The sequence below is a fragment of the Gavia stellata genome, chromosome Z, assembly GCF_030936135.1.
Source record: "Gavia stellata isolate bGavSte3 chromosome Z, bGavSte3.hap2, whole genome shotgun sequence".
NCBI lineage: Eukaryota > Metazoa > Chordata > Aves > Gaviiformes > Gaviidae > Gavia > Gavia stellata.
In genome coordinates, this window is record NC_082637.1 from 63,653,632 (window position 1) to 63,674,491 (window position 20,860).

The following is a 20,860-nucleotide window of genomic DNA, read 5'->3' on the forward strand; positions in this document are numbered from 1 at the left end:
CATTATGGAGCTGTCAGGCAAATGTAGCATTACAGAGACAAAAAAAAGTAAGACCATATTTCTACCCAGACTGATAAGCTTTCTGAAAACCTCATGGTTACAGTTGAAATACCAGCTACAGTAGTGAAGGAACACAATTTTGGGGGTTTTTTAGCATGACACTGAAGAAAAAGAGCACATAAATACATTACAATTTTGATCAGTCATTCTTTTTTAATAAAAGCCAGTCAATTCACAAATGAGTGTAATTTAGAACAGTTGATTTGGCAAGTACAAAGAAACAACTTTACACCAAATTTTAAAAGTAGAAGAGGGATAATTTGTACAACAATATGTTGTTTTCCAGTCTGAACAATAAACCCTTCCAAAATGTACAGGCATTTTACACTATCTCATATACACATGCTTTAAGGTTAAAATAAAAATCTTATGGCTCATGTAACAGAAAAGTGTTCCAATTGTTGCAAAAGCAGTAACTCTGAATTTTCCTGTCTGTAAAATATCAACCATAATATTAAAATCATTGTGTTAGGTGAGGAAGGAGGAAGGGAAGCATACACACAAATAAGGATATTAAAAAATGAAAGAAAAGAAAAGTGGCCTAGACAAGAGTCTGGTTACTTGTTTCCTTATACTGACTTTATAGAAAGTCACTTTTCATTTGATGCATACACAAAATCTCTTTCTAACGGTGTTTAACTTTTTTAAGCTGGTATTTGTGATGCAGTGGTTTTCACTAAAATATATTTTCCAGCTGTTTGTTTAAACTTCAAGACAGAAGAAAACACAAGTAATAGTTAAAAATGTAAATCTATTATGTGTTTAAAATACTAGCTCAAAGGAAAACAGATTCACTGCAGAGAAAAAAAATCATAAACCTTCCTCTTCTGTATCAGAACTACAAATACTTCAACTACGCATTTTTGTCTTCAAAACAGATAAAGGAACTAGAACAGGATCTGATGATGAGCATACAATATTTACATAGAGTATTCTTCTCATTAGGGAAAAAAAAGAAAAAAAAACATCTGGGGAGGGGAATCTATGTGAACATAACAGTTTTTATACTCCTAAGTATTCTACACACCAAATCAGCTGATCTCTAGTGAAATGAAAATCCCGGTTAACTATAAATTCAATCATATTGCTCCACAGCAATTGATAATAATGTGTTACTTACTTATCAAGTGTTTTTTTCTGGTTTTGAAATAGTACTGCTCTCTATAAGCTTGAAAAACAATGCTTTTCTACCTTTAAGGCACAGTACTTGAAGTTTCTTATCAGCAATATGTTCATATTTCAGATAATTCCCATCCTTGTTTCAACTTCTACCCCACCCTTGAAGACTGGGTTTCTTCCTGCTATAATGCTGCTAGAGGGTACAAGCAAAGCACAGTGCAAACTCATTGTTATTAGCTCGGTGTCAAGCACTTCTCCTTCCTAGATAAAGGACCAGTGCAGTAACAAGACAATCCTATTCCCATCTGAGGAAAGTAAACAGAATTTGCTTTTATACAGCTCCTTTCATATTCAAAATACCCCAATATACTTTACAATAATGAGATAGATACACTGTCATTTCCATAATCTTAAACGCAGAGGGCAAGGCTTTGTCTTGCGAGTAGGAAGAAAACTAGCGAGTCCATGGGTCCTTTGAAGTTTCATTACATCATCTAGACTGAAGGACAGGAGGGAATGGAGAAATGGAGACCATAACTGAGACAAAATAGAGAGGAAGACAGCTGACCATTGTGAAATATTTGAGACACATCTCTCACGACATTCAAGGAGCACCTATCTAGAAGCAAAAATGAATCAGCAGGGAAGATTTTTTTTTTTTAAGACTGGCAGCAGGTACAATGCTAATCATATTTTTCTTTGAAGACTTTTCTTGGGTGTGAAGGGAGGAAGGGAGCTAGGAAGCCTGGTGAGATGAATTTCACTTTCATCACAGCAAGCCAGGGATCTATATGCATACAGAGATTCGGTTCAGGTGAAAGTAATATAGTAGGCTGTATTACCCATCCAGTCAACACAAGTACTCATCCTATAAAGAGATGAAATATCCTGTCAAACGAGAATGTGAAAGGAACTTAGGAAAAAACACTCCTAAAAAAACCAGAAAGATGACAGGACGGTACAAACTGATGAGACAGCTCACCATCCTGCCTTAGAGCAAGGGTCCATCACCTGCCTGGCACTGCCTGGCAGAAGCTTCTCCAATGACAGTGGACTGGCCAAGGAAAGCAAAAGAATCTGCAGTCTGTGTTTTACTGCCAAGCTGTGTTCCCACATGAATTAATAAAAAGTGGTGGCCTAATTAAACTACATCGTATGCATCTTGCCTTCCTTCTGCACAGCCAAGACAACAGCTACATGGAACAGAACAGCAGTGATTAAACTCTCTAAAATACTTCATCCATTGCTGCTCAAACAGTGAGGGAGGGAGACTTGCCCAAGAATCCACCCTCATTGCCTAGCTGTTCACAAAGGATTGCAGAATCTTTGGCAGGAACCAGCCCCTGAAGGAAGAAGTTGGTACCCCTTCTCCACATCCTACCTAAATCATGCTAAGGCTATGTTAGTCTAGCACCTCACACAGACAGGGGATGGAAGGTGTTGAACACTCCACTTCTGCAAAGCTTTATGCAACCCACAGTGAGTCCTTGCCCCTTGTTTGTTGGAGGCTTCCCTTTCCTCTGCACTGAGCAGTTATGCCTTCAGCTGTGTTCCCTGTTTCATTTCCCCCACTGCCTTTCTTCTTCTCCTAACACATGCATACTTTAGCCTTGGCTATGGCGTGCTGACTGAGAAGGAACAATAGGAGCCTTTCAAGTGTTCAGAGTGAGCTTTAAGCAAGGCTCAGCTCAGAGACCCAGTCAATATTTACGGTAGTTTGAAGCCACTGGTTCATGGCTCCTTCCAAGCGGAACACACTAGTCCGGAACCCCGAGACCTTACTTGATTTTATCCGAACAAGGTAAAAATAAGGGGATAAACAGATTACAACCAAAAATACTTTTTCTTGAAAATACTCATGGTCACAGAACAAAAAGAAAAAAGGAAAAGCAAAGGGGGACAGGAAAGGTGTAGAGGACACTGAACAATACTACACAATACCACAACTTACGTTTGAAGAGTAACCAGCCACTTATAATTAGCAAAGTAATCTTTCCCCTAAAGCTGATTAGCAAATTTTGAAAATCACACATCAGAAAGCTACTATATGCAAATCCATTTAAAGTGACCCAAGCAAACAAAGTACGCAAAGAAACCCACCTCATCAACTACCTAAAGCTCTCATTCTCTTTGCAACACCTAGGTCACAGCAAGACCACAGGTTATAGCATGACCATAGATTACAGCAATGCACCTTTTCATACAGATACAATGTTCTGATGTTTAAAAACCGTAAGTAAAAAACCACACTTTTAGCTTGCCGAGAGAACATAGATAGAAAAAGGGTTAAGAATTGACATTTTTCACATTAAGGACCTAAGTCGTATGCAAGGTATAATTACTTGCCCCAAAAAAGAGATGACTTCACACATAATGGAAGTACAATTAAATGTTTTTAAATAAACATTTTTCTAATTAAAATATCAGGTTTTATTTTTCTTTTTCCATTGCAATAATGCTTCTGTAGAAGTGTTCATCTGTTTCCAGAAGCTTGCAGAATTGTAGCAAAACCGACAAAATCAAAAGAAGCGTCCTGGCGGAAAACTGAGGTTGTCATTTGTAGAATCTCCCTGCTTCTTCTTCAGCTTCTTCCCTTGCTCCCCATAACCATCCACATTATACAAAAAAAACCCTCCCAAAACCATGTTTCTGACAGTGAAATACAACTGGATTGACAATCATAATTTACCTGTTCAAACTGAAAGGCAGCTGTATGATTTTTTGTTCAGAGTGGTTGGAGTCCTGTCTGAACATGCTTTCTCATGTTAGACTCCACTGAAAGTTTTGAGTCAAAGAGTCTGACAAGCCACTGTTAAAATAGGAAAAATTACAGCTTTAGCTTCAGATGTGTCACGTTCTTTGCAAAAAACACATTTTATGCCAGCCCTAGAGTCAAAGGGCATACAACAGCAGAACAGATGCACCTTTCCGCCTCGCATGTTCGATTTTCAAATGCATGGAGTTTTGATTGTTTGAGTTGCTTTATTTAAGAATGTTGCATTATTGTCATTGATTTTTAAAATTTGATAACATCAAATGGGATTCCCAATTGCCTTCCATTCCACTCCTCTCACTTTAAGGGAGTGCAGGAACGCTTATAAGCACCAAAAGATAGGTAGAAAGAACCAGTACAATTAAAGGAAGACACAAACACATCTGCAACAGAGGTAAGACTCCTGAGTAACTGAGAAATGCTTGTTTCCAAAACAGAGTTCAAAAGAATGAAGTTATGAGGCTACCCAGTCCTAAGGAAATAAGTACAGGCTCCTTTATAGCAAAATCAGTTGGTAACAAATTTCTCTTACCCATCTTTTATATTACTTTCTCTTAACGCCATATGCAGGGTGAAAATTTTAATCGATATACAGATAAATAAGCTTTAATATAAACAAAATAAATATGTAGCTGTGCCCGAAACAGTAACTAAGATGGAGCCAAAGTTTTGAAAAGGAAAAAACATTCAGTAAACAACAAACAAAATAGAAAGTAAAATGGGTTTTGCAGAAGTGGTAAATGAAAACACACGGTAAACCTTTTCAGAGACATTAACTCACGTTCTATTTTTTAAAATAGCTTAGCATTACTAATAACGTTTTTGAAATTTGGAGATGAATAAAAGAGAATGAGGCACAGTGAAGTACTGTCGACTGAATAGTTGATACTTCATTCTCTTCTATTACTGCAACTTAAAAAACAAAGTAACATCCTCAATGATTCAGTAAACTCAATGGGAATTTCATGCAAATATAGCACAGCATCTGATCAGAGTATGTTAACACACTATTTCTTTTACTTTCCATTCATTAGATAAATATTGCAGAATACTACTTACAGTCTATTCCCGATCACTTATTATGGAATACTGCAGAAAAAAGTAATTAGTAATCCTGTATTATCACAAATCAGGATATTCTGTATTAATCAGATAACTTCTCAACTGACAAGCCATATTTGTGTAAACATTATTCTTGCTTCTGATATATTATTTAAATAAGAACATTACCGCAGCAATGTGGACCACAATAAGAGAGTGCAGGAAAGGTTCTCTCTAAAACCTATGCATTTATCTTAAAAATAGAAAAATAAAAAATCTTTTTTTCTCAAAGGTGGGAATGTTTCTCAGACCAAACCATCATGCATACTATCCCTTACAGGAATCACAGGTAACAGTACTAGCACATTTAATTGAAAACCACAGAACTTTTTTCACCTGGGTACATCACCATACTTTTGGGTCTCAGATGCTACCAAGACTTGCTTTCTCTCTGACATTTTCATTACAGTGTGGAAAGCAGAGGACATTTTGTCTTGAGAGTAGGGCTGAATATGAAAGAAAACAGGTAATTCAAGAAGATTGGGTTAAACCTACCTGATACCAATGCTAATCTAAAAATCAATTCTTGTCTGCATCCCCTGTACTAGTTTTATGAAGAAAATAACCACACAAACACAAAGAAGATGCAATCATTCCTCTGTCGTACATTAGAAGAAAACAGCGGAAATCCTAATTGGGCACTGCAACGGTCTGATTTGCTCACAGAAGTTACAAAGGCATAATTGCTTTCATCAGTAATAATATATTAGCTCCAAACTCTACACCTAAAATAAAGTGCTTATTAAACTCTTCCAAATGCTTTGTTCTGAAGAAGGCCATTATATCAGCACTAAATCAAGACAGCTAGTATGAAAAATGGAAAATGGAGATTTCTTTTTACAGTAAGCTATAAAATGTAGTTCAGTCAGAGACAGGGTCTGAAAAAGTAATATTAAAGTGATGCTGTAAATCACTAAAAAAACTTTTTTTTTTTAAAGCTAACGATTGTACTTTGGACTAGACACAGTGAATATGGCGATTTTCTTCACAAAGTGTTCTTCGCAAGTAAGTTTTATATAATTGAGATATAGAGAAAGGGTTTGCTTGGAATTTGAATGCAGTGAATAGCCATGATATAACAAGAAACAAGTATGATCTACCTCTCTAATTAATTTTCCTTCTTCACCCACAGTTACTTGTTATGATAGTGTGAATATTAACCTTAATAAGGAATTTCATACCACCTTCATTAAAGATACTGCAAATAACAATGCTATTTTTATTTTGTTTTTATTTTAATGAAGAATCTCTTTATACTCTCAAACCCCTCAATAAATGTATGGAACTTCTGTAAGTGAAGTTCCTATCTACAATACAACTTTGGAGAGACTGATTTATATTTCATGTTTTTAAGTGAGGATTATGCTGTTAAGCATGTTACAAAATTATCATGTTCTCTGCAGGAAGCATTCCTAGTATTTTTTGTAAAGGTAGTTTGTCTGAAGACTGTTTTAAGACGTAAGTCTTAAAATTGTGTATGCATTCCTTTACAACGTTTGTGAACTCAACAAGCTATTAAACATTCACAGGACATTTTTGAAATATGTTTTAAAAAATCAGCTTCACAGAAAATTTTCAAGGATTTCTGGGAACGTTGCAGGCAACTCGCTACAAATACATACAAGTAACATTAAACTGGCCCAATGTCTTAAAACTGGATGTACCAACACAGGGACTACAAAACATGATCAAATTTCAAATGTATGCACAATGGATAGTTTAAGAATTAGAACTTGATTTTTCTGTGAGACTAGATTTTACAAAAAAGACATTTATTTCATCAACATCTGTCTTCTCAAACTAAACATGTGCTGCATTTCCTGAAAGATGTGTCTTCCTCTCATTACGTATCTCATAGCCACTAGACATCAGCAAGTCCACTGGAAATCAAGAAAAATGTAATGCTTGGTACTCCATTAATGAAATTGCTTCAGGAAAAATTGCTTTCTCATTCTACCAGCAGTCTCAAAATACAATGCCCTGCCACAAGACAAGAATCCCTGCTCACCATTTTGGAAAACAGGTAATAAATAAAATGAGTTTATATATTAAAGAGCTTACATTTGCAAGGAGAAGTAGCATTATCCAGCAAAATAGGGACTTCTGTTTTGTAGAAGACTATTTTTCTATTTTCTAGAAAACAGAGATTTCTTTCCTGAATACAGTGTTTTAATTATTTCAGTGAGGAAACAAATCTATCCTATTTGGACATTAACAAGATCCAATTGGTCTTCAAAGAATATCTTATCTAAAAGAGAGCAGTATATTGCATATAGTGCTTTGGAAAGTACATAACCTGTATGCCAGTGGTGTATTACTATATCTGATTAATTTTACCTTCATGATCTTAAATTAAAGATTTTTTTTTGGCACATACAGAATTGTCCTCCTCTGTATAAAGCATCCAATACCTCAGAGTTGCACTAATGCCTATCTGCTAATCACTTACAATAAGCCAGTTCTCACTTTTGAAACTGCTGACGGCAAAGCAAATACTCATTCCACCAGGTTCAGTTTTATCCCCTTCAGCCCCCCAAAGGTGGAGGTCCTAACCCTGCAAAAACAGTTCAAAGAAATCTCAGTTCAGAACTTATTTGGACGCAATCAGACAAATACCAACAACGATATATAATCCCATGTTGCTGTGCCCTCTCACTAGATTTGATTCACGCAGATTGCACAGCCTCACAAAAATTGACAAGCCTAGCTACTGAAACTCTTACTCATGAACTACACCATAAGATCATCAATACAGGACCTAAATCAACTCCCATCCAAAGCAGTGGGAGAATCTTTTTACTTCCGTAGAGTTGGATCTGAACGCTGCCGAAAATACTGCAACAAAAAAGCAGCAAAAAAAGGTATATTAAAAAAACCCCAAAGACCAACATTAGACCACATAGTATCTACCAAGGTATACAATTCAAATAAATAGACAGACTTCCATTCCTCATTAGTACCCATCAGCTCCTACCGACTTCAGCAACTTTTAAAAACTAGGATATTTATTTAAACTACTTTCCTTAATCAGCTTTACGGACCATTTTTTGAAAAGTATTTAAGAACCCAGGAGTGTAAAAAAGCAGAAATAAAATCTAAGACAGTTAAGCACCAAGCAGTCTCAAAAATCTCACATGGCTTCTATCTGCAATTCTAGGTACCTAAATATATTCAAAATTCTATTCAAGATTCTATTAAATCAGTGGGCTAAAAAATCTGATTAAATAAATTACTGATTTTACAGGCTACAAAAAAGTTTTAGTAAATATTAGTGTGAAGGCACAACTTCACTCCTTCAATGTCTTGAAGGACAGCATTCAAGATAATTCACTCTGCTGTTATGCACTTAAGCTTACATTTGGAAATAGTTGCACATTGTTAAATAGAACTAGCACAAATTTCACCAAAGCCGCTACTGCGGTACTCCAAAAATCTTAACCTCATTTCACTGAAGATGACCTGCACACCAAGGGCTGAAAACAGAAAAAAGGTGAACGTGCAAAGTAACTGCTTTCATTTAGTGCTTTTTTTCATCCAGTTTACTATGCAGGACACAAGCAAAAGCATACAAAGGATAAGATGACTTGCACCCACTTAATAAATGCAGGCAAATACCAGCTTTGATCCCAGCAATTTTATTGGAAAGCTCAGTTCACCAGAAAGTGTGCAAAACAGAAAGAAAGAAAGGCGAAAGTGACTGAAATGCAAAGGGAAAAGTGTACGCAACTTAGGCGTAAGTGAAGGGAAAAATAAAACCCTAGAATTAAGACCTTTTGAATGCAGGAATAATAAATTTCCAAGTAAATGTCACTTCACTATGACTGAGTTTCCCCAATTGGGTATTGTATACATATAATTTTATATATATAATTATTAGGCACACACTTTCCGTGTTCTTTCCCCCCAAAAGCAGAGCTGACAATCGTGACAGCGGAGTGTGTAATTAGTTTTTATTGTTCCCCTGACAGCCATAGCTCTGCAAGGACCCCTTGCCTTTTCCATTGTAAATGTTATGGAAAAATACACTAATGACAGGCATTTAATTATGGGCACAGCAACCATGATGGGAGCTGTGCCAATAGTGACTGGCAGCTTTGGATACCAGATATTCACAGCAATGGTTCTTTTTCTCCCATACCTTGTAACCCAAATTACTGAAGATATGATTTTTTTAAAATATCTTTTCTAAAGCTTTGCTTATTGTTTATAGATATTATTATTAATAACCACCACCTTAAAAACAGACAGAAAAAATAAACAGACAAAATGGTAATTTTTTTTGTTCAAAAGTAGCATGAGTTTTTTTGAAAGAGGTCTATCCACTGACAATGCCATCAACATAAAAGAAATCCCCACTAACTCTGGCACATAGTTGACTTTTTTTTTAATTATACATAGCTACAAACAAAAAGATACTATGCCCCCTTAACATATCTTTATTCAATATTTACAATAAACTCTCCCACATTCAACTGTAGTTGATGAGGTGCTTTTTCGCCTGATTAATTAGCAATTGGGAGACACACTTTTTGGCAGCTTTTGTATCCCTATTATTTCTTCTGGTTTGGCACAAAAACTCCCTTTTGGGAGCACCAGTATTTGTACTGTACCCCGCTTAGTGATGGATCACTAATTTTTAATAAACCAAGCCCCAAGAGAACTGCAAAAAGTGTCTAAGTGTATTGGAGCAATAACTGTAAACAAAAAAAAAAGGGGGGGGAGGGGGGCAGAGGGAAGAGCTGTTGCACTATGTAAAATATTAGGTCTTCCAGACTATGCATGGAGAGTCTATCCAAGAGATCACACGTAGTCTGAAGACAGGGGTCTGAATTGGCTTTTAACTACTTGATCTCTGCCTTTATCTTTAAAAAGCTTTAAAAAAGCGACTAGCTAATGTGGATGCACATTTTTCCTTGAAGAATGCTATATCTGAATGTCCCTTCACTGTTTCTCATCCCTCCCCCACCACCAGATGAATGAAATTACTCTGTGAAGCAGATCTCTATGAAGAATGACCACACAATTCTGGACCAAACGGTTCTAAGTCTATGTAGCAGTCACAAATCCCTGGCTAAGCCGAACAAAGCAACATTATTCCTAAGTGGTAAGTTTGGGAATATAAAAGTGAAGCTGTCTGGCTCTAAAGTGGTAACTTGCAAATAGCTGCAGAATCAATGTTGGCTGTCCATCCCCCATCCAGCTGGCTCCCATATCAGTAACTTCAAAAATGCAGTTTGCCATTATGGTGGCTTAAGGCACTTTATGTGCCACTGCAATGACCATGCTGTGTGTGCATGTCAGAAGGTCATACTTCCAAATTCCAGAGTCGCTCTTTATTTCCTTCTTTTCTGGAAACAATAGGAAAGAGAGCAGGATTGATAGCTCCTACTTTGTTAACTCCTGCTCACCAAATGCCCTGCCTGTATGAATACAAAACTATTTTTTTAAAACCTGATTAGACATCAACTAAAGAGCAAAACAAAAAACAATGCAGCTGTTTTCCCTGCTCATTAACAACATTAATTAGCAAATTTCTTTGCAACAACTTTCAAGAATTCCAGGGAACCCAACATCGTGCTGGTAGTCCATACCTAACGCTGATGAACTAGCATCGCAGACTGAATACTGTGCTACGAAGATCATCATCAAATCTACCAGTAAGTAAAATAGAACACCTACTTTTTTCTGTCTCCTCACAAAAAATACATCTCTATGTTATTTATATAGTGCTACCAAAACCAGAAAGTATTCGACATTGAGAGATTTGGTATTTTTGTTTGGTTTTGATGAAAAGATTTAGAACGTATTCAGCTCCAGTTTCAAAGGCACAGACTGAGATAAGATACTGAAATTTATTTAGAAAAGTAAACCAATTGTAAAGGAAAAATTAAAATAAAAAATACTAAGTACAGTACTAGTATTATAATAAAAATGTATATATATTTCTTAGCAATTCCCTGTATGATAACGATAATGTGATTTGAATGTCTGTAGAGAGAAGGAAGTTCTTCTGAACTGTAATATACATAAGAAAATACTACTTTGAATTCCACAAAAGCAAAAAGGTAGTGCTTCATTGCTACCCCCTAGGGAAAGGCTGCAGTGCTCAACTACTGTTGATGCACAATTCACACAATGTGAATATGCCCGCCACTGGCAAGCATCCACCCCCAAGCAAAAAAAGAAAAAATTTTGGGGAGTTAAAATTATATTATTTTAACAAATAAAGAATGCCAGTGCTACACAGCAAACATTAATTATGGCATAAAATAAATTCTGTCAAAATATGCATCCTTTTAAATGTCACAAGGACAAATTTTATCTTTAAGAATGGAACAAAAACGTATTTTAGCAGAGGGCGATCAAAGTCAAAATGAACATATCTCCTACTCCAGTTTTTTGCCTCACCAGATGATTCACAAGCAAATCATTCCTTCTCTGCACTCCAGCACCATTTCATTACTGTCATCAAAAACTAAAAATGGTGCCTATCAAATAAGGTGGTTCTTCAGGAGTCCGATGAAAACAAACAAAAAATGTAAAGTTACTCAGTGATAAACATGAAGTAAAATTTTTTATTGCGGGTATTATTATTGAACAGTTCGTCATTAGAGTAATATGCTGATTTAATGATGAAAAGAAAATTAACAAAGTGAAAATTAACTAATACTGTACTTACAGGTTTTGCAGTCTATGATCCTTTTTTTCCATGCCGTATATCAGCATGGATAGGTAACAATTATTCCACTAGAATATAATGCAAGTGACAACAAGAATTGTAATTTTCAAGTAAAAATTGCCAAACCTGAAGAATTTGCTATAAATTGGTATTAGCAATTCGTGCAGATCTTGCTAATTAACAGGACTCTTGTGTATCTATCTTCTCGTTAGCTGATTTTTCTTTTGGCAGCATTTTTACTGTTCGTGTATTTAAACAGAAAAATGGCCATAAAACTCCTAGCATACCAGTGAACAGAACCTGGGCATCAAACAATTTCTATACATTTTGCAACAGTCAAAAATAAACAAACTCTTTTTTTTTCATAAAACTAGGATCTAACAATGTATTTTCATCAACCTGTCAACAGTAAAATATGAAGGATGTTTCCTCAGATAAAAAAAAGTCAAAAATATATATATATGGCATGGGGTATTTCTTTTATTGGAAACCTCAGAGTTTTACAGGAGAGAAATACAATCTCAATCCTCACGGAACAGCATCCTTTTTTATATATTTTCAAATACTTGATTTTAACATAAATTATTTTTAATAATGTGTAGGAGTGGGAATTTGTGGTTTTGTAATGTAACAATCTATGCTCAGTTTCTTAAAAAAGAGGATTTCAGACGTCTATACGTGTTTGCACACTATAAATTAATACCCACCATTTTAAAAGAATTCAACTATAATCTAGCTTGTAGAGACTACAATGAATAGGGAGAATGCAAAAATGTAAGGAAGACTTCTAATGTGTGAAGGATTCTATTCTTCCATTCAGCAGTGCTGAAGTACATTACAGTAGGGCTTACTCACAATAACAGTAATACCACCAGAAAGCAATTTCAATAATGTGTCTGTTTATTTTAAAGCAAACATTTTCATTTCATTATGTTGGTGTGCTGCTGAATGACAAAATTTTAAGCACAAGAGCAACAAAAACTTAAATAAAACAGGGCCCTTTATTCTCAACAGTGAATTACACCATTGAGAAACATTGGAAGATTATATTAATCATGAAACTAAAGACATTTTTTAAAAAAACAATGATCAGAACTGGATAGCAGAGCAAAGAGCGATTATTGGAAGAAAATATCAGTTCCAAAATACTTCTAATTGCATTTAAAAAATTGAAAAAAAAAAATGGTGAGCCAAATCAAGAGAGGTACATCTCACAGCTATGGACAAATTACTGTCTACTCATGTTTTTTCCAGGAAAGATTGCGTCGTTGTTAGCATCTTCTCTAAGGTGATCCAAATGACCAGCCTTCTTTACGCGCTTTCTTAAAGTCTAATATTTCAACAATGCAGTACTCTGCCCAGCGACAGATGGGTTTAGGAAGAAGCAGTAACAAGGTACTCTAATAAGGCCAGAGAATTCTCAAAACATATCCTTGTAATCTTCTCTGTTTCATTTTACATCTGTGTGCCTGAGTGCTTGCTTATCTACCTGCCCACCTACTGACCTGAGGACTACCAGCATGCGAAGAAACAGCACAATGGGAAGATGGCCAAGTACTAAAACACAGATTCTACAAATAACTTTTTTGTTATGATTTTTAATTTTAAAACAAAAGACCTTAGCTGGAAGATGTGACCTGGGAATCAGTTTGTAAAGCTATTAATTTTCTAAACATTTAAGAGTTAATCAATTGAAAAAAATTCGTTTTCAGAGATTTTTTTTCTCACACAACGTTCATGATTTACTCTGCACCACATCACCTTCTAACGACACACTTCAATGCATACATACATATGTATACATATGCACGGATATATACCTAAGTATACATATACCTACACTGAAATGCATATATATTTGCATACAAATGTATATATATTACATATGCCTCTCCATATGAATGCAAAGACCATGACTCCTGAAGGACTAATTGCATTCATTCATTTTCTCAGCCCAGCATGAAGCTGGTAGATTTCTGGGATCATAGCAACAGGGGAGAGAAAGGAAGGCTCATCTTTATCTGTCCCCTCTCCAAAAGGATATAGGGCTAGCAAAAAGAATGCAGTGAAGTGTCCTCACTATGTGCATTTGGAAAAGATTTAATAAGACGCATTTCATGAAGACCATGTACCACTTAATAAGGTGCCTTTCATACAAAGGTGGAAGTCAGCGAAGCTATTGTTCTTTGTGTAGTTTTTCCAAAGAATGTTTCAAACTGTTTCAAAACCCCGCTTTTAAAATAAATGTCAATATTCTTTTGGAGACACAAGGTGTTAGTGAAACTATTAAAAGCACAGAAAGTCGGTGTAAAGAATTCAAGGCTCTACTACTGATCTTGAAATTGTAAGAAATCAGAGATTTCTTCAGCTCTCAGAGCAAACTGCTGGATAAAATGCTCTCAAAATACAAGCTATGCTGTTTCAAAATAGTTTTTTATACACACACACACACACATATATGTGTGTGTATATATGCCAAGTACTTTAGTTCTTACGCTTCCCTTGGTGTATAAAAATTATATGGAATACCAAAACCAAAGCAAATGCCTTGATTTTGCCCCTCTTCATCCCCAACTTCTTAGCTGTTAACACACGTAACTGCCTTCTTCCTATTCCAACCATTTCTGCATGGTTTCCCTAATGTTTGTACATAGGCAGAACTATTTCTAGATGGAAAACAAACAAGATAAATCAAACAAAAAAACAGCCACATGACCTCAGCATATACAACAAACATACCATGGTGAAATCTGCAAACACATGTAAATGGATGTTAGCATACTTAGACGTCCAGCCAGCCAGCCAGCCTACTCTCGAGAAATGCATGAGCAACCATGGCCACAGCTTCTCAAAATTAAGTCTATGCATTTGGCTGGTTCAGGGAGGCACTTAAGTACACATCCATTCATCCACACAACTGCAACAGAACTTAAGTGTGTCAGTATGCACTTCAGGGAAGTCACACACTTGCCTAAATCAGCGCCTAAATACTCAGCTACAAAATTCGCCTAAGTTTAGACATCCAGGTTGTGAAATTCTGGTCTATGCACAGGATTTTCAGAAGCATCCGCTCATTTTTCTGTTCACTGCTCCGAAGTATCTATCTTAAAAAAACCTCTAGCAATATTGACCAAATTGTGGTATCCAGCTTAATTATGGGAACTCACCAGTTGAAGTTGAAATGATTTTTCAGTATCTAAATTCTCTAATTACCATCTGATCTCTTGATTTTATTATGCACATAAATACACAAACAGAAAATATATCAGCAGCCTATGTCTTTATAATAATTCTCTTGTGGATGTAACTTTATACACAATTTTCTTGTGTAAGATACAGCCAAATACAATAATACTCCTAATAAAAAATACTTGCTTTTGTGAGACTACAAGGTTTGGCCTCTATATGTGACCAGAAACAAGACTTGAAATGCAAGTATTTTTAACCACCTTGAAACTAGTAAAAACTTATGAAGTTACATAACCTGTCACTGAAAAAACTTACAGGGAAATACCTAAATGTAAACCACAATCTTGAAGCACAATCCTGCAAGCACAATCCTGCAAGCAGAAAAATGTAGCAATAATTACAACAAGTAGTTCAGCTTGAACTCTGACAAGATTAAAAGCAGTAGCAAGCACTAAACAAGCAGACCGCTTCAAAAATTGGCCCAGGTACATGACATTTTGGCTAAATTCTAATTACAAGGACACTAGTAATCAGGATTAAATGAATATGCTCCATTACAAAACAAACTTCCAAAACTATTTTAAGTGTTAGATTCAGAATAATATTCTTTGGCAATATTATTTTGCTGTCCCATATAAGTACACATATGCAAACAGTGCTGAAAGACTAATGTACTTTAAGGTGATAATTAGAATTTATGTACACTTAATTCTAAGCCCACATAAATAACAAAACCATTAAAACACATTTTCAAGCTTACTTGAGGATTATTAATTTTTGAATCCACAAAAAAAGGATCAAAAAAACTTATTATATTTCAAAATCCTAATACTTAAACATATTCTCATCTGGAATTGGACTACAGCATTTATGGTACTTCATGTACATTGACAATTAAATACATAACAAAAATTAGGCACAGGAATACTTAAAACATTTCTAAGAACAGACTTAGGCTCTGTAAGAATGTACAACTTAGTTACTCATACATGCTAACAATAATGATCATAGAACATTTTTTAATTGTTCTAGCAGAACTTTGGCAACTAACCAAGAAATGTAATATGAATTTTGCTAACAGACTCTTAGGATTTTTTATTTACCAAATACTGTTCACACCAGGAGCACTTCTCAATTGGGACACTCATCAATTTACTGATGTGTCTTTTAATAAGGATATGATCTTTATGTATTTCAATAAACCACTGGAGTTATATATTAAAAACCTAAACATCATCGTATCTGAGGGAAGTACAATCATTATTAAATTCTTCAAAGATTTGATGAAACCTTAATTTAGAGTTCCTTTAATTATATCAAAATGATAAAAAAAATCATTTTTAAAGTGAATTAATTAGGTCTACAGCAGTTTGTTAATTCTGAATAAATACAATAAAGAAGTAAGCTAAAGCACAATGGTGGCATTTGTGTTTAAAAAATGACAGTGTATTTTGGCTTCTAATTTCAAATGGTTATCACCAAGTAAGCATCCCTACTTACTTCTACGTGTATAAAAACCAAATTGTTCATCTCCTGAGTCTGTCTCTGGAAGCATACAAATCACTGAGAAGTTATTCCTGCAACATAGTTAACTGCTCTGAAAATTTTGATAACCAAAGTGAATTTTGCCTTCAGCTTAGATTCTGATAAAACGAATTAAAACCAGAAGTGCTTTCTTTTCTTCGGATCTCTTACACCTACCATTCAGTTGTTTGCCTGTTATTCTGTAATGATCATGTAACTTGGAAAGCACACAAAAACTGGCACACTGTATAAAACAAAGGAGAAATACACCTGCACCCTGCTCTTTCTCATATTTTTAACTCACGGATAAACATGACATGTTCAAATAGATACTTCCATTGTGAAAGCGCAGTGAGTATTTCAAGACCAGAAGAAATTTTTGTTTTTAAAAGCGAAGGTTTAGAAACATCTTACAATTAACTCTTCCTCTAGTGTTTGGAAGAATAACAAAACTAAGTTTTCTTTAAAGTCTGCTGATGTTTAATGGTGGACTAAGAAGAGAATTCATTAAGAGTAATAAAATACAATTAAACTTACTAGAATCCTTACAAATGCCTTCAATGCGTAATACCTACCGACTAGGTAAACATTGTTTGTACCTTCAACTATCTTTACCTATGTGTAGTTACCGTGTGAGCTCATCACACGCAAGACAGCAGAAGTGAAAAATCTTCAATGTAAGGTTATTTTTGAAGTATTTTAGCTGTTATGCCAGCAACGTGTGGATTTAGTCAAACCTATTTATTTCAACAATCCTTCTGCCCAGTGAGATTTGTGAATATTACTTTATTTTTTCTCCAGCAGGTACATTTCATTTTGCCTAACAACAACAGAAAAAACTCTGGTTTTGAGAGAAAAGCGATTTTTTGGGACATACGTTCTCTGATGTGTGATGTGAGATGTAACTTTTTGTCTGTCTTACTCTGTGCAACTTTTCTTCAAGTGATACATGTAAAAAGAGGAAAATGTAGAGACAGGCATTTAAAATTATAGTTGCTAATCATTCCCAAGCATGATTGTTACTTTGGATAAATCCTCTTTGTCTCAAGCTTTTTGTGGCAACTATTTATTGCTGAGGCATTGTTACCAGGAACACAGTATTAAAGTGGTGGGCAGACTAGCTAACTCTGGGCACTTGAAAATTCTGCCCGTTAACTTCTGCATCACCTATTTTGAAGCCACTCTGGAATACCGAGTAGAGGAGTTTTCTGCAGGCAACACGGATCTATTAAAAAACATGACCTGTGACAAAAATCAATGTGCTAATCTCAAACCAAACAGCAGTATCAGAAGCATAAAAAAGAGATAACCTAAGATAAAATGTCCCCAAATTTACTTAGACCAGCTTGACAGATTTAAAAAAAAAAAAAGTAAGCCTGCCCACACACACTTTAACAAGGCAAAAATTTAATACCCAGGTGACTTTTTACCCAAACACATGGATACCATGTGGAGGAGGACTGAAATTTTCTGACGCTAAACGTGAGGGAAAACTCCAGAAAAATTGAATTAAACCTCCCTTTCCAGTGTGAGGCTCGCTGAACTGCATGCAGAAACCCTCTGGCACGCCTCGGCGCGACGGGAGCGGGGAGGCTGCGTCAGCACCGCTCAGCCCCGCCGCGGACACCGGCGATGCGCCGTCCTGTCCCCGGCGGCACCGGCATCCCCCTGGCCCGGGACGGCGTACCCACCTCGCTTCCTCACGGCTACCTCTCGCCTGCCCCGGAGAGCCCCCCGCCGGGCGGGCAGGGCAGGGCAGGGCAGGGGTAAAGCCACCCCTCCGCCGCGGCTGCCGCCCCTGACACCGACCCCGCCCGGCGCTGGCGCGAAGCCGGGACCGACGGCCCCGCTCCGTCCCGCCGGGGAGGGAGACTCCGCCCGGGGACGGCTCCCCGCTACCGGCGGGCGGCTGGGGGCCGCGCCCCTTCTGCCGCAGGAGCCCGCCGGGACACAAGAGTGGGGCCAGTACCTGCGGCCCCTCATCCCACCCGAACTCTTGGAACAGGCTCGGCCGCAGGCGCGGGCTGCCCCGCGGGGAGAGGCGCCCACGCCGCACCGGGGGCGCATCCGCCCGGCGCCCGCGGACCGGCGGCGGCCGAGCCCGGGGAAGCGGCTAGCCTGGTGCAGCGCTGGGGTGAGGGGGCAAGGGGAGAAAAATACCACCACCACCCGCCCCACCGTGGCTGCCTGTAGCCTTAGCCCTCCGAAAAGGAAAGTTTTCTACCCCATCTTGTAGCCGGGGTAGTGTCTGCAGGCGCTGGGCAACAGCCGCCAGCGCTGGGGCGCCGCTCCCCGCCGGCCTCCGCCCCCCCGCGCCGACCCCCCCCCCGTCCTGCGCCCGGTGCGCGCCCGCGGCCGCCCCGCGTACCTGGGGTTGGTGCTGTTCCAGTAGACGGCGTAGCGGTCGGCCACCGCCTTGGCGCCGGGCTCCTGCCCGCGCACGCACACCCACAGCGCCGCGGCCGCCAGCAGCAGCATCTCCACGTGCGGCATCGCGCCCGGCCGGCGGCGCGGCGAGACGGGATGCGGAAAAAATTAAGAAAGGGGGAAGAAAAAAAAAAAGCGGGGGGAGGGGGGGAGCAGACGGGACCGAGCCGGGGCGCGGGGCGATAAATAAAAGCGAGGCGCAGAGACGGGTGCGCTCCGCGGCGTGCCGCGCCGCAGCGAGCGGAGGACGCCTGCCGCCGCAGACGGGCAGCCGGCAGGGAGGCGCGATCCGCGGCCCCTCAGGGAGCCTCACCCCGGCAGGGGGAGGTGGGGGCCGAGGCGGGCGGCGGCGGCAAGCGACGGGCGGTGCTCATTCACCGGGAGTCCCGTACGCAGCCCGCGGTACGGCATACACCGGCACGGCGGGCGGGCGGGCGAGGGGCGCCGCTCCTCCGCCCCCTGCGAGCGGCCCCGGCGGCGCGGCCCCGCGGCTCGGGGACGGCGGGGGGACGCGGGGTTGGAGGGAGCGAGCGGGAGAGGGGTGAGAAGAGCGGGTAAGAGGGGAAGGAGATCTTCCCCCACCCACCCACCCCGGGAAACCCACTGGGGGGTCCTGGCAGTATATTAAAGGCCGCCGGCTGGGAGAGGGGCGAGAACTACCATCAGCTCTTAAAGTACAAAGTTTGTGTCTTCCTTCCCGGCCCTCCGCCGCCCGCAAATGAAAAACAAACAAAAAAAGAAAAAAAAAAAAAAGAGAAAAAAAAAGGGGGGGGGGGGGGAGCAAAAGCCCTGAGGAGTTTGTTTGCTGCGCTGATGGAGTTGGGGAGCCTGTTCTGCAGCACTAAGTGTCTTGAAGGAGACTTTGTGGAGTGGTTTTCTTGTCCTTCCTGTTCCTGGGCGGTGGATGCACCAAGGACTGAGCAACAGCAAAGGCGGAAAAAAAAAAAAAAAAAAGGCAAGGAAAAAAAAGGGGGGGGGCAGAAAAAAAAGAACGGGCAATCCAAGAAATATTGCGGCGTGGAAACCAAGGAGATGGAAATGAAAAACTGTCTTATGAGAGGGCGTGGAAAAAAGCAAAACCTCGGAGAAGTGGAAAATCAAGCCCGCAAACTCCTCTGGTGATGCTGGTCTTGGCTGGCCTCTCCGGCTCGGGGGACGAACGGAGCGATACGGCGAGGTGCGGAAATCTCCAGCTTCAGCCTGCCGGAGCCTCTCTGTGATAAAGCAGCGTCCAGTCCCGGGAACATCAACTTCTGCGGAAGGACAAAACAGTTTGAAAGAGCAGGGAGGGGGTGAGAGAAAAAGAATCCACCCCTCAGATGCCTACATAAGGAGATCGAAAAAAAAACCACCCTGTTCTTCTCAGTCCTGCCCAACAGCTGCTCCCCTTTTCCCTCTGAAGCAGCAGCAAAAGCAGCAAGGAAAAATATACCACGCCAGCAGGCAAATAAATAAACTTGAATGCAGCGGCAGGCAGGGAGGGATCGTAAAGAGCGACGAGGATTGGAGGGGCAAAAGTCAGTTTTGAAAAAAAAAAGAAAAGAAAAAATTGCTTTATGGGAGGAAAAAAAAAAATCTTTAAACAGTCACGCCCCCTTTTGCAATGACCGGTCCCTTCACTGCGTGTAAATCCGACATCAGCAGCCTGGAAAAGCTAGGAGCCTGGCGTGCTGGGTTGCCTGTGTGCATGCGTGTGTGAGACAGGCAGCCGCAGAGATACATACGCGGTATATAGAGGTACACACGCATACATACATGCACACGCGGGTGTCCGAGGCGGGATCTGGCGCCGGTGTGCGTGAGGGATGAAGGCGAGGAGGCGGCGCAGGCAGCCAGCTCGGAGCACGGCCGCTGCTGCTTGATCATGTGGGATTTTTGCATGCAGTTTACTTGGGAAAGGGGGGGGATTTGCCGGCGCAGCCATTCAGGGCACAGCCTGCTGTTTGCTTACAGATTGCCTTTTTTTTTTTTTTTTTAACACCTCGACC

The 20,860-nt window shown here is 39.3% G+C and overlaps 1 protein-coding gene across 2 annotated transcripts in view; it reads right to left on the bottom strand.

Moving 5' to 3' along the window:
- EFNA5 (ephrin A5) overlaps positions 1-18,938 on the bottom strand; it is a 206,227-nt gene extending 187,289 nt beyond the window's left edge. For both annotated transcript variants that reach the window (XM_059833491.1, XM_059833490.1), the window contains exon 1: positions 18,814-18,938. In XM_059833491.1, the coding sequence (XP_059689474.1) occupies positions 18,814-18,938 (125 nt within the window). The remainder of the gene's footprint in view (positions 1-18,813) is intronic.
- Positions 18,939-20,860: the final 1,922 nt, after the last annotated feature.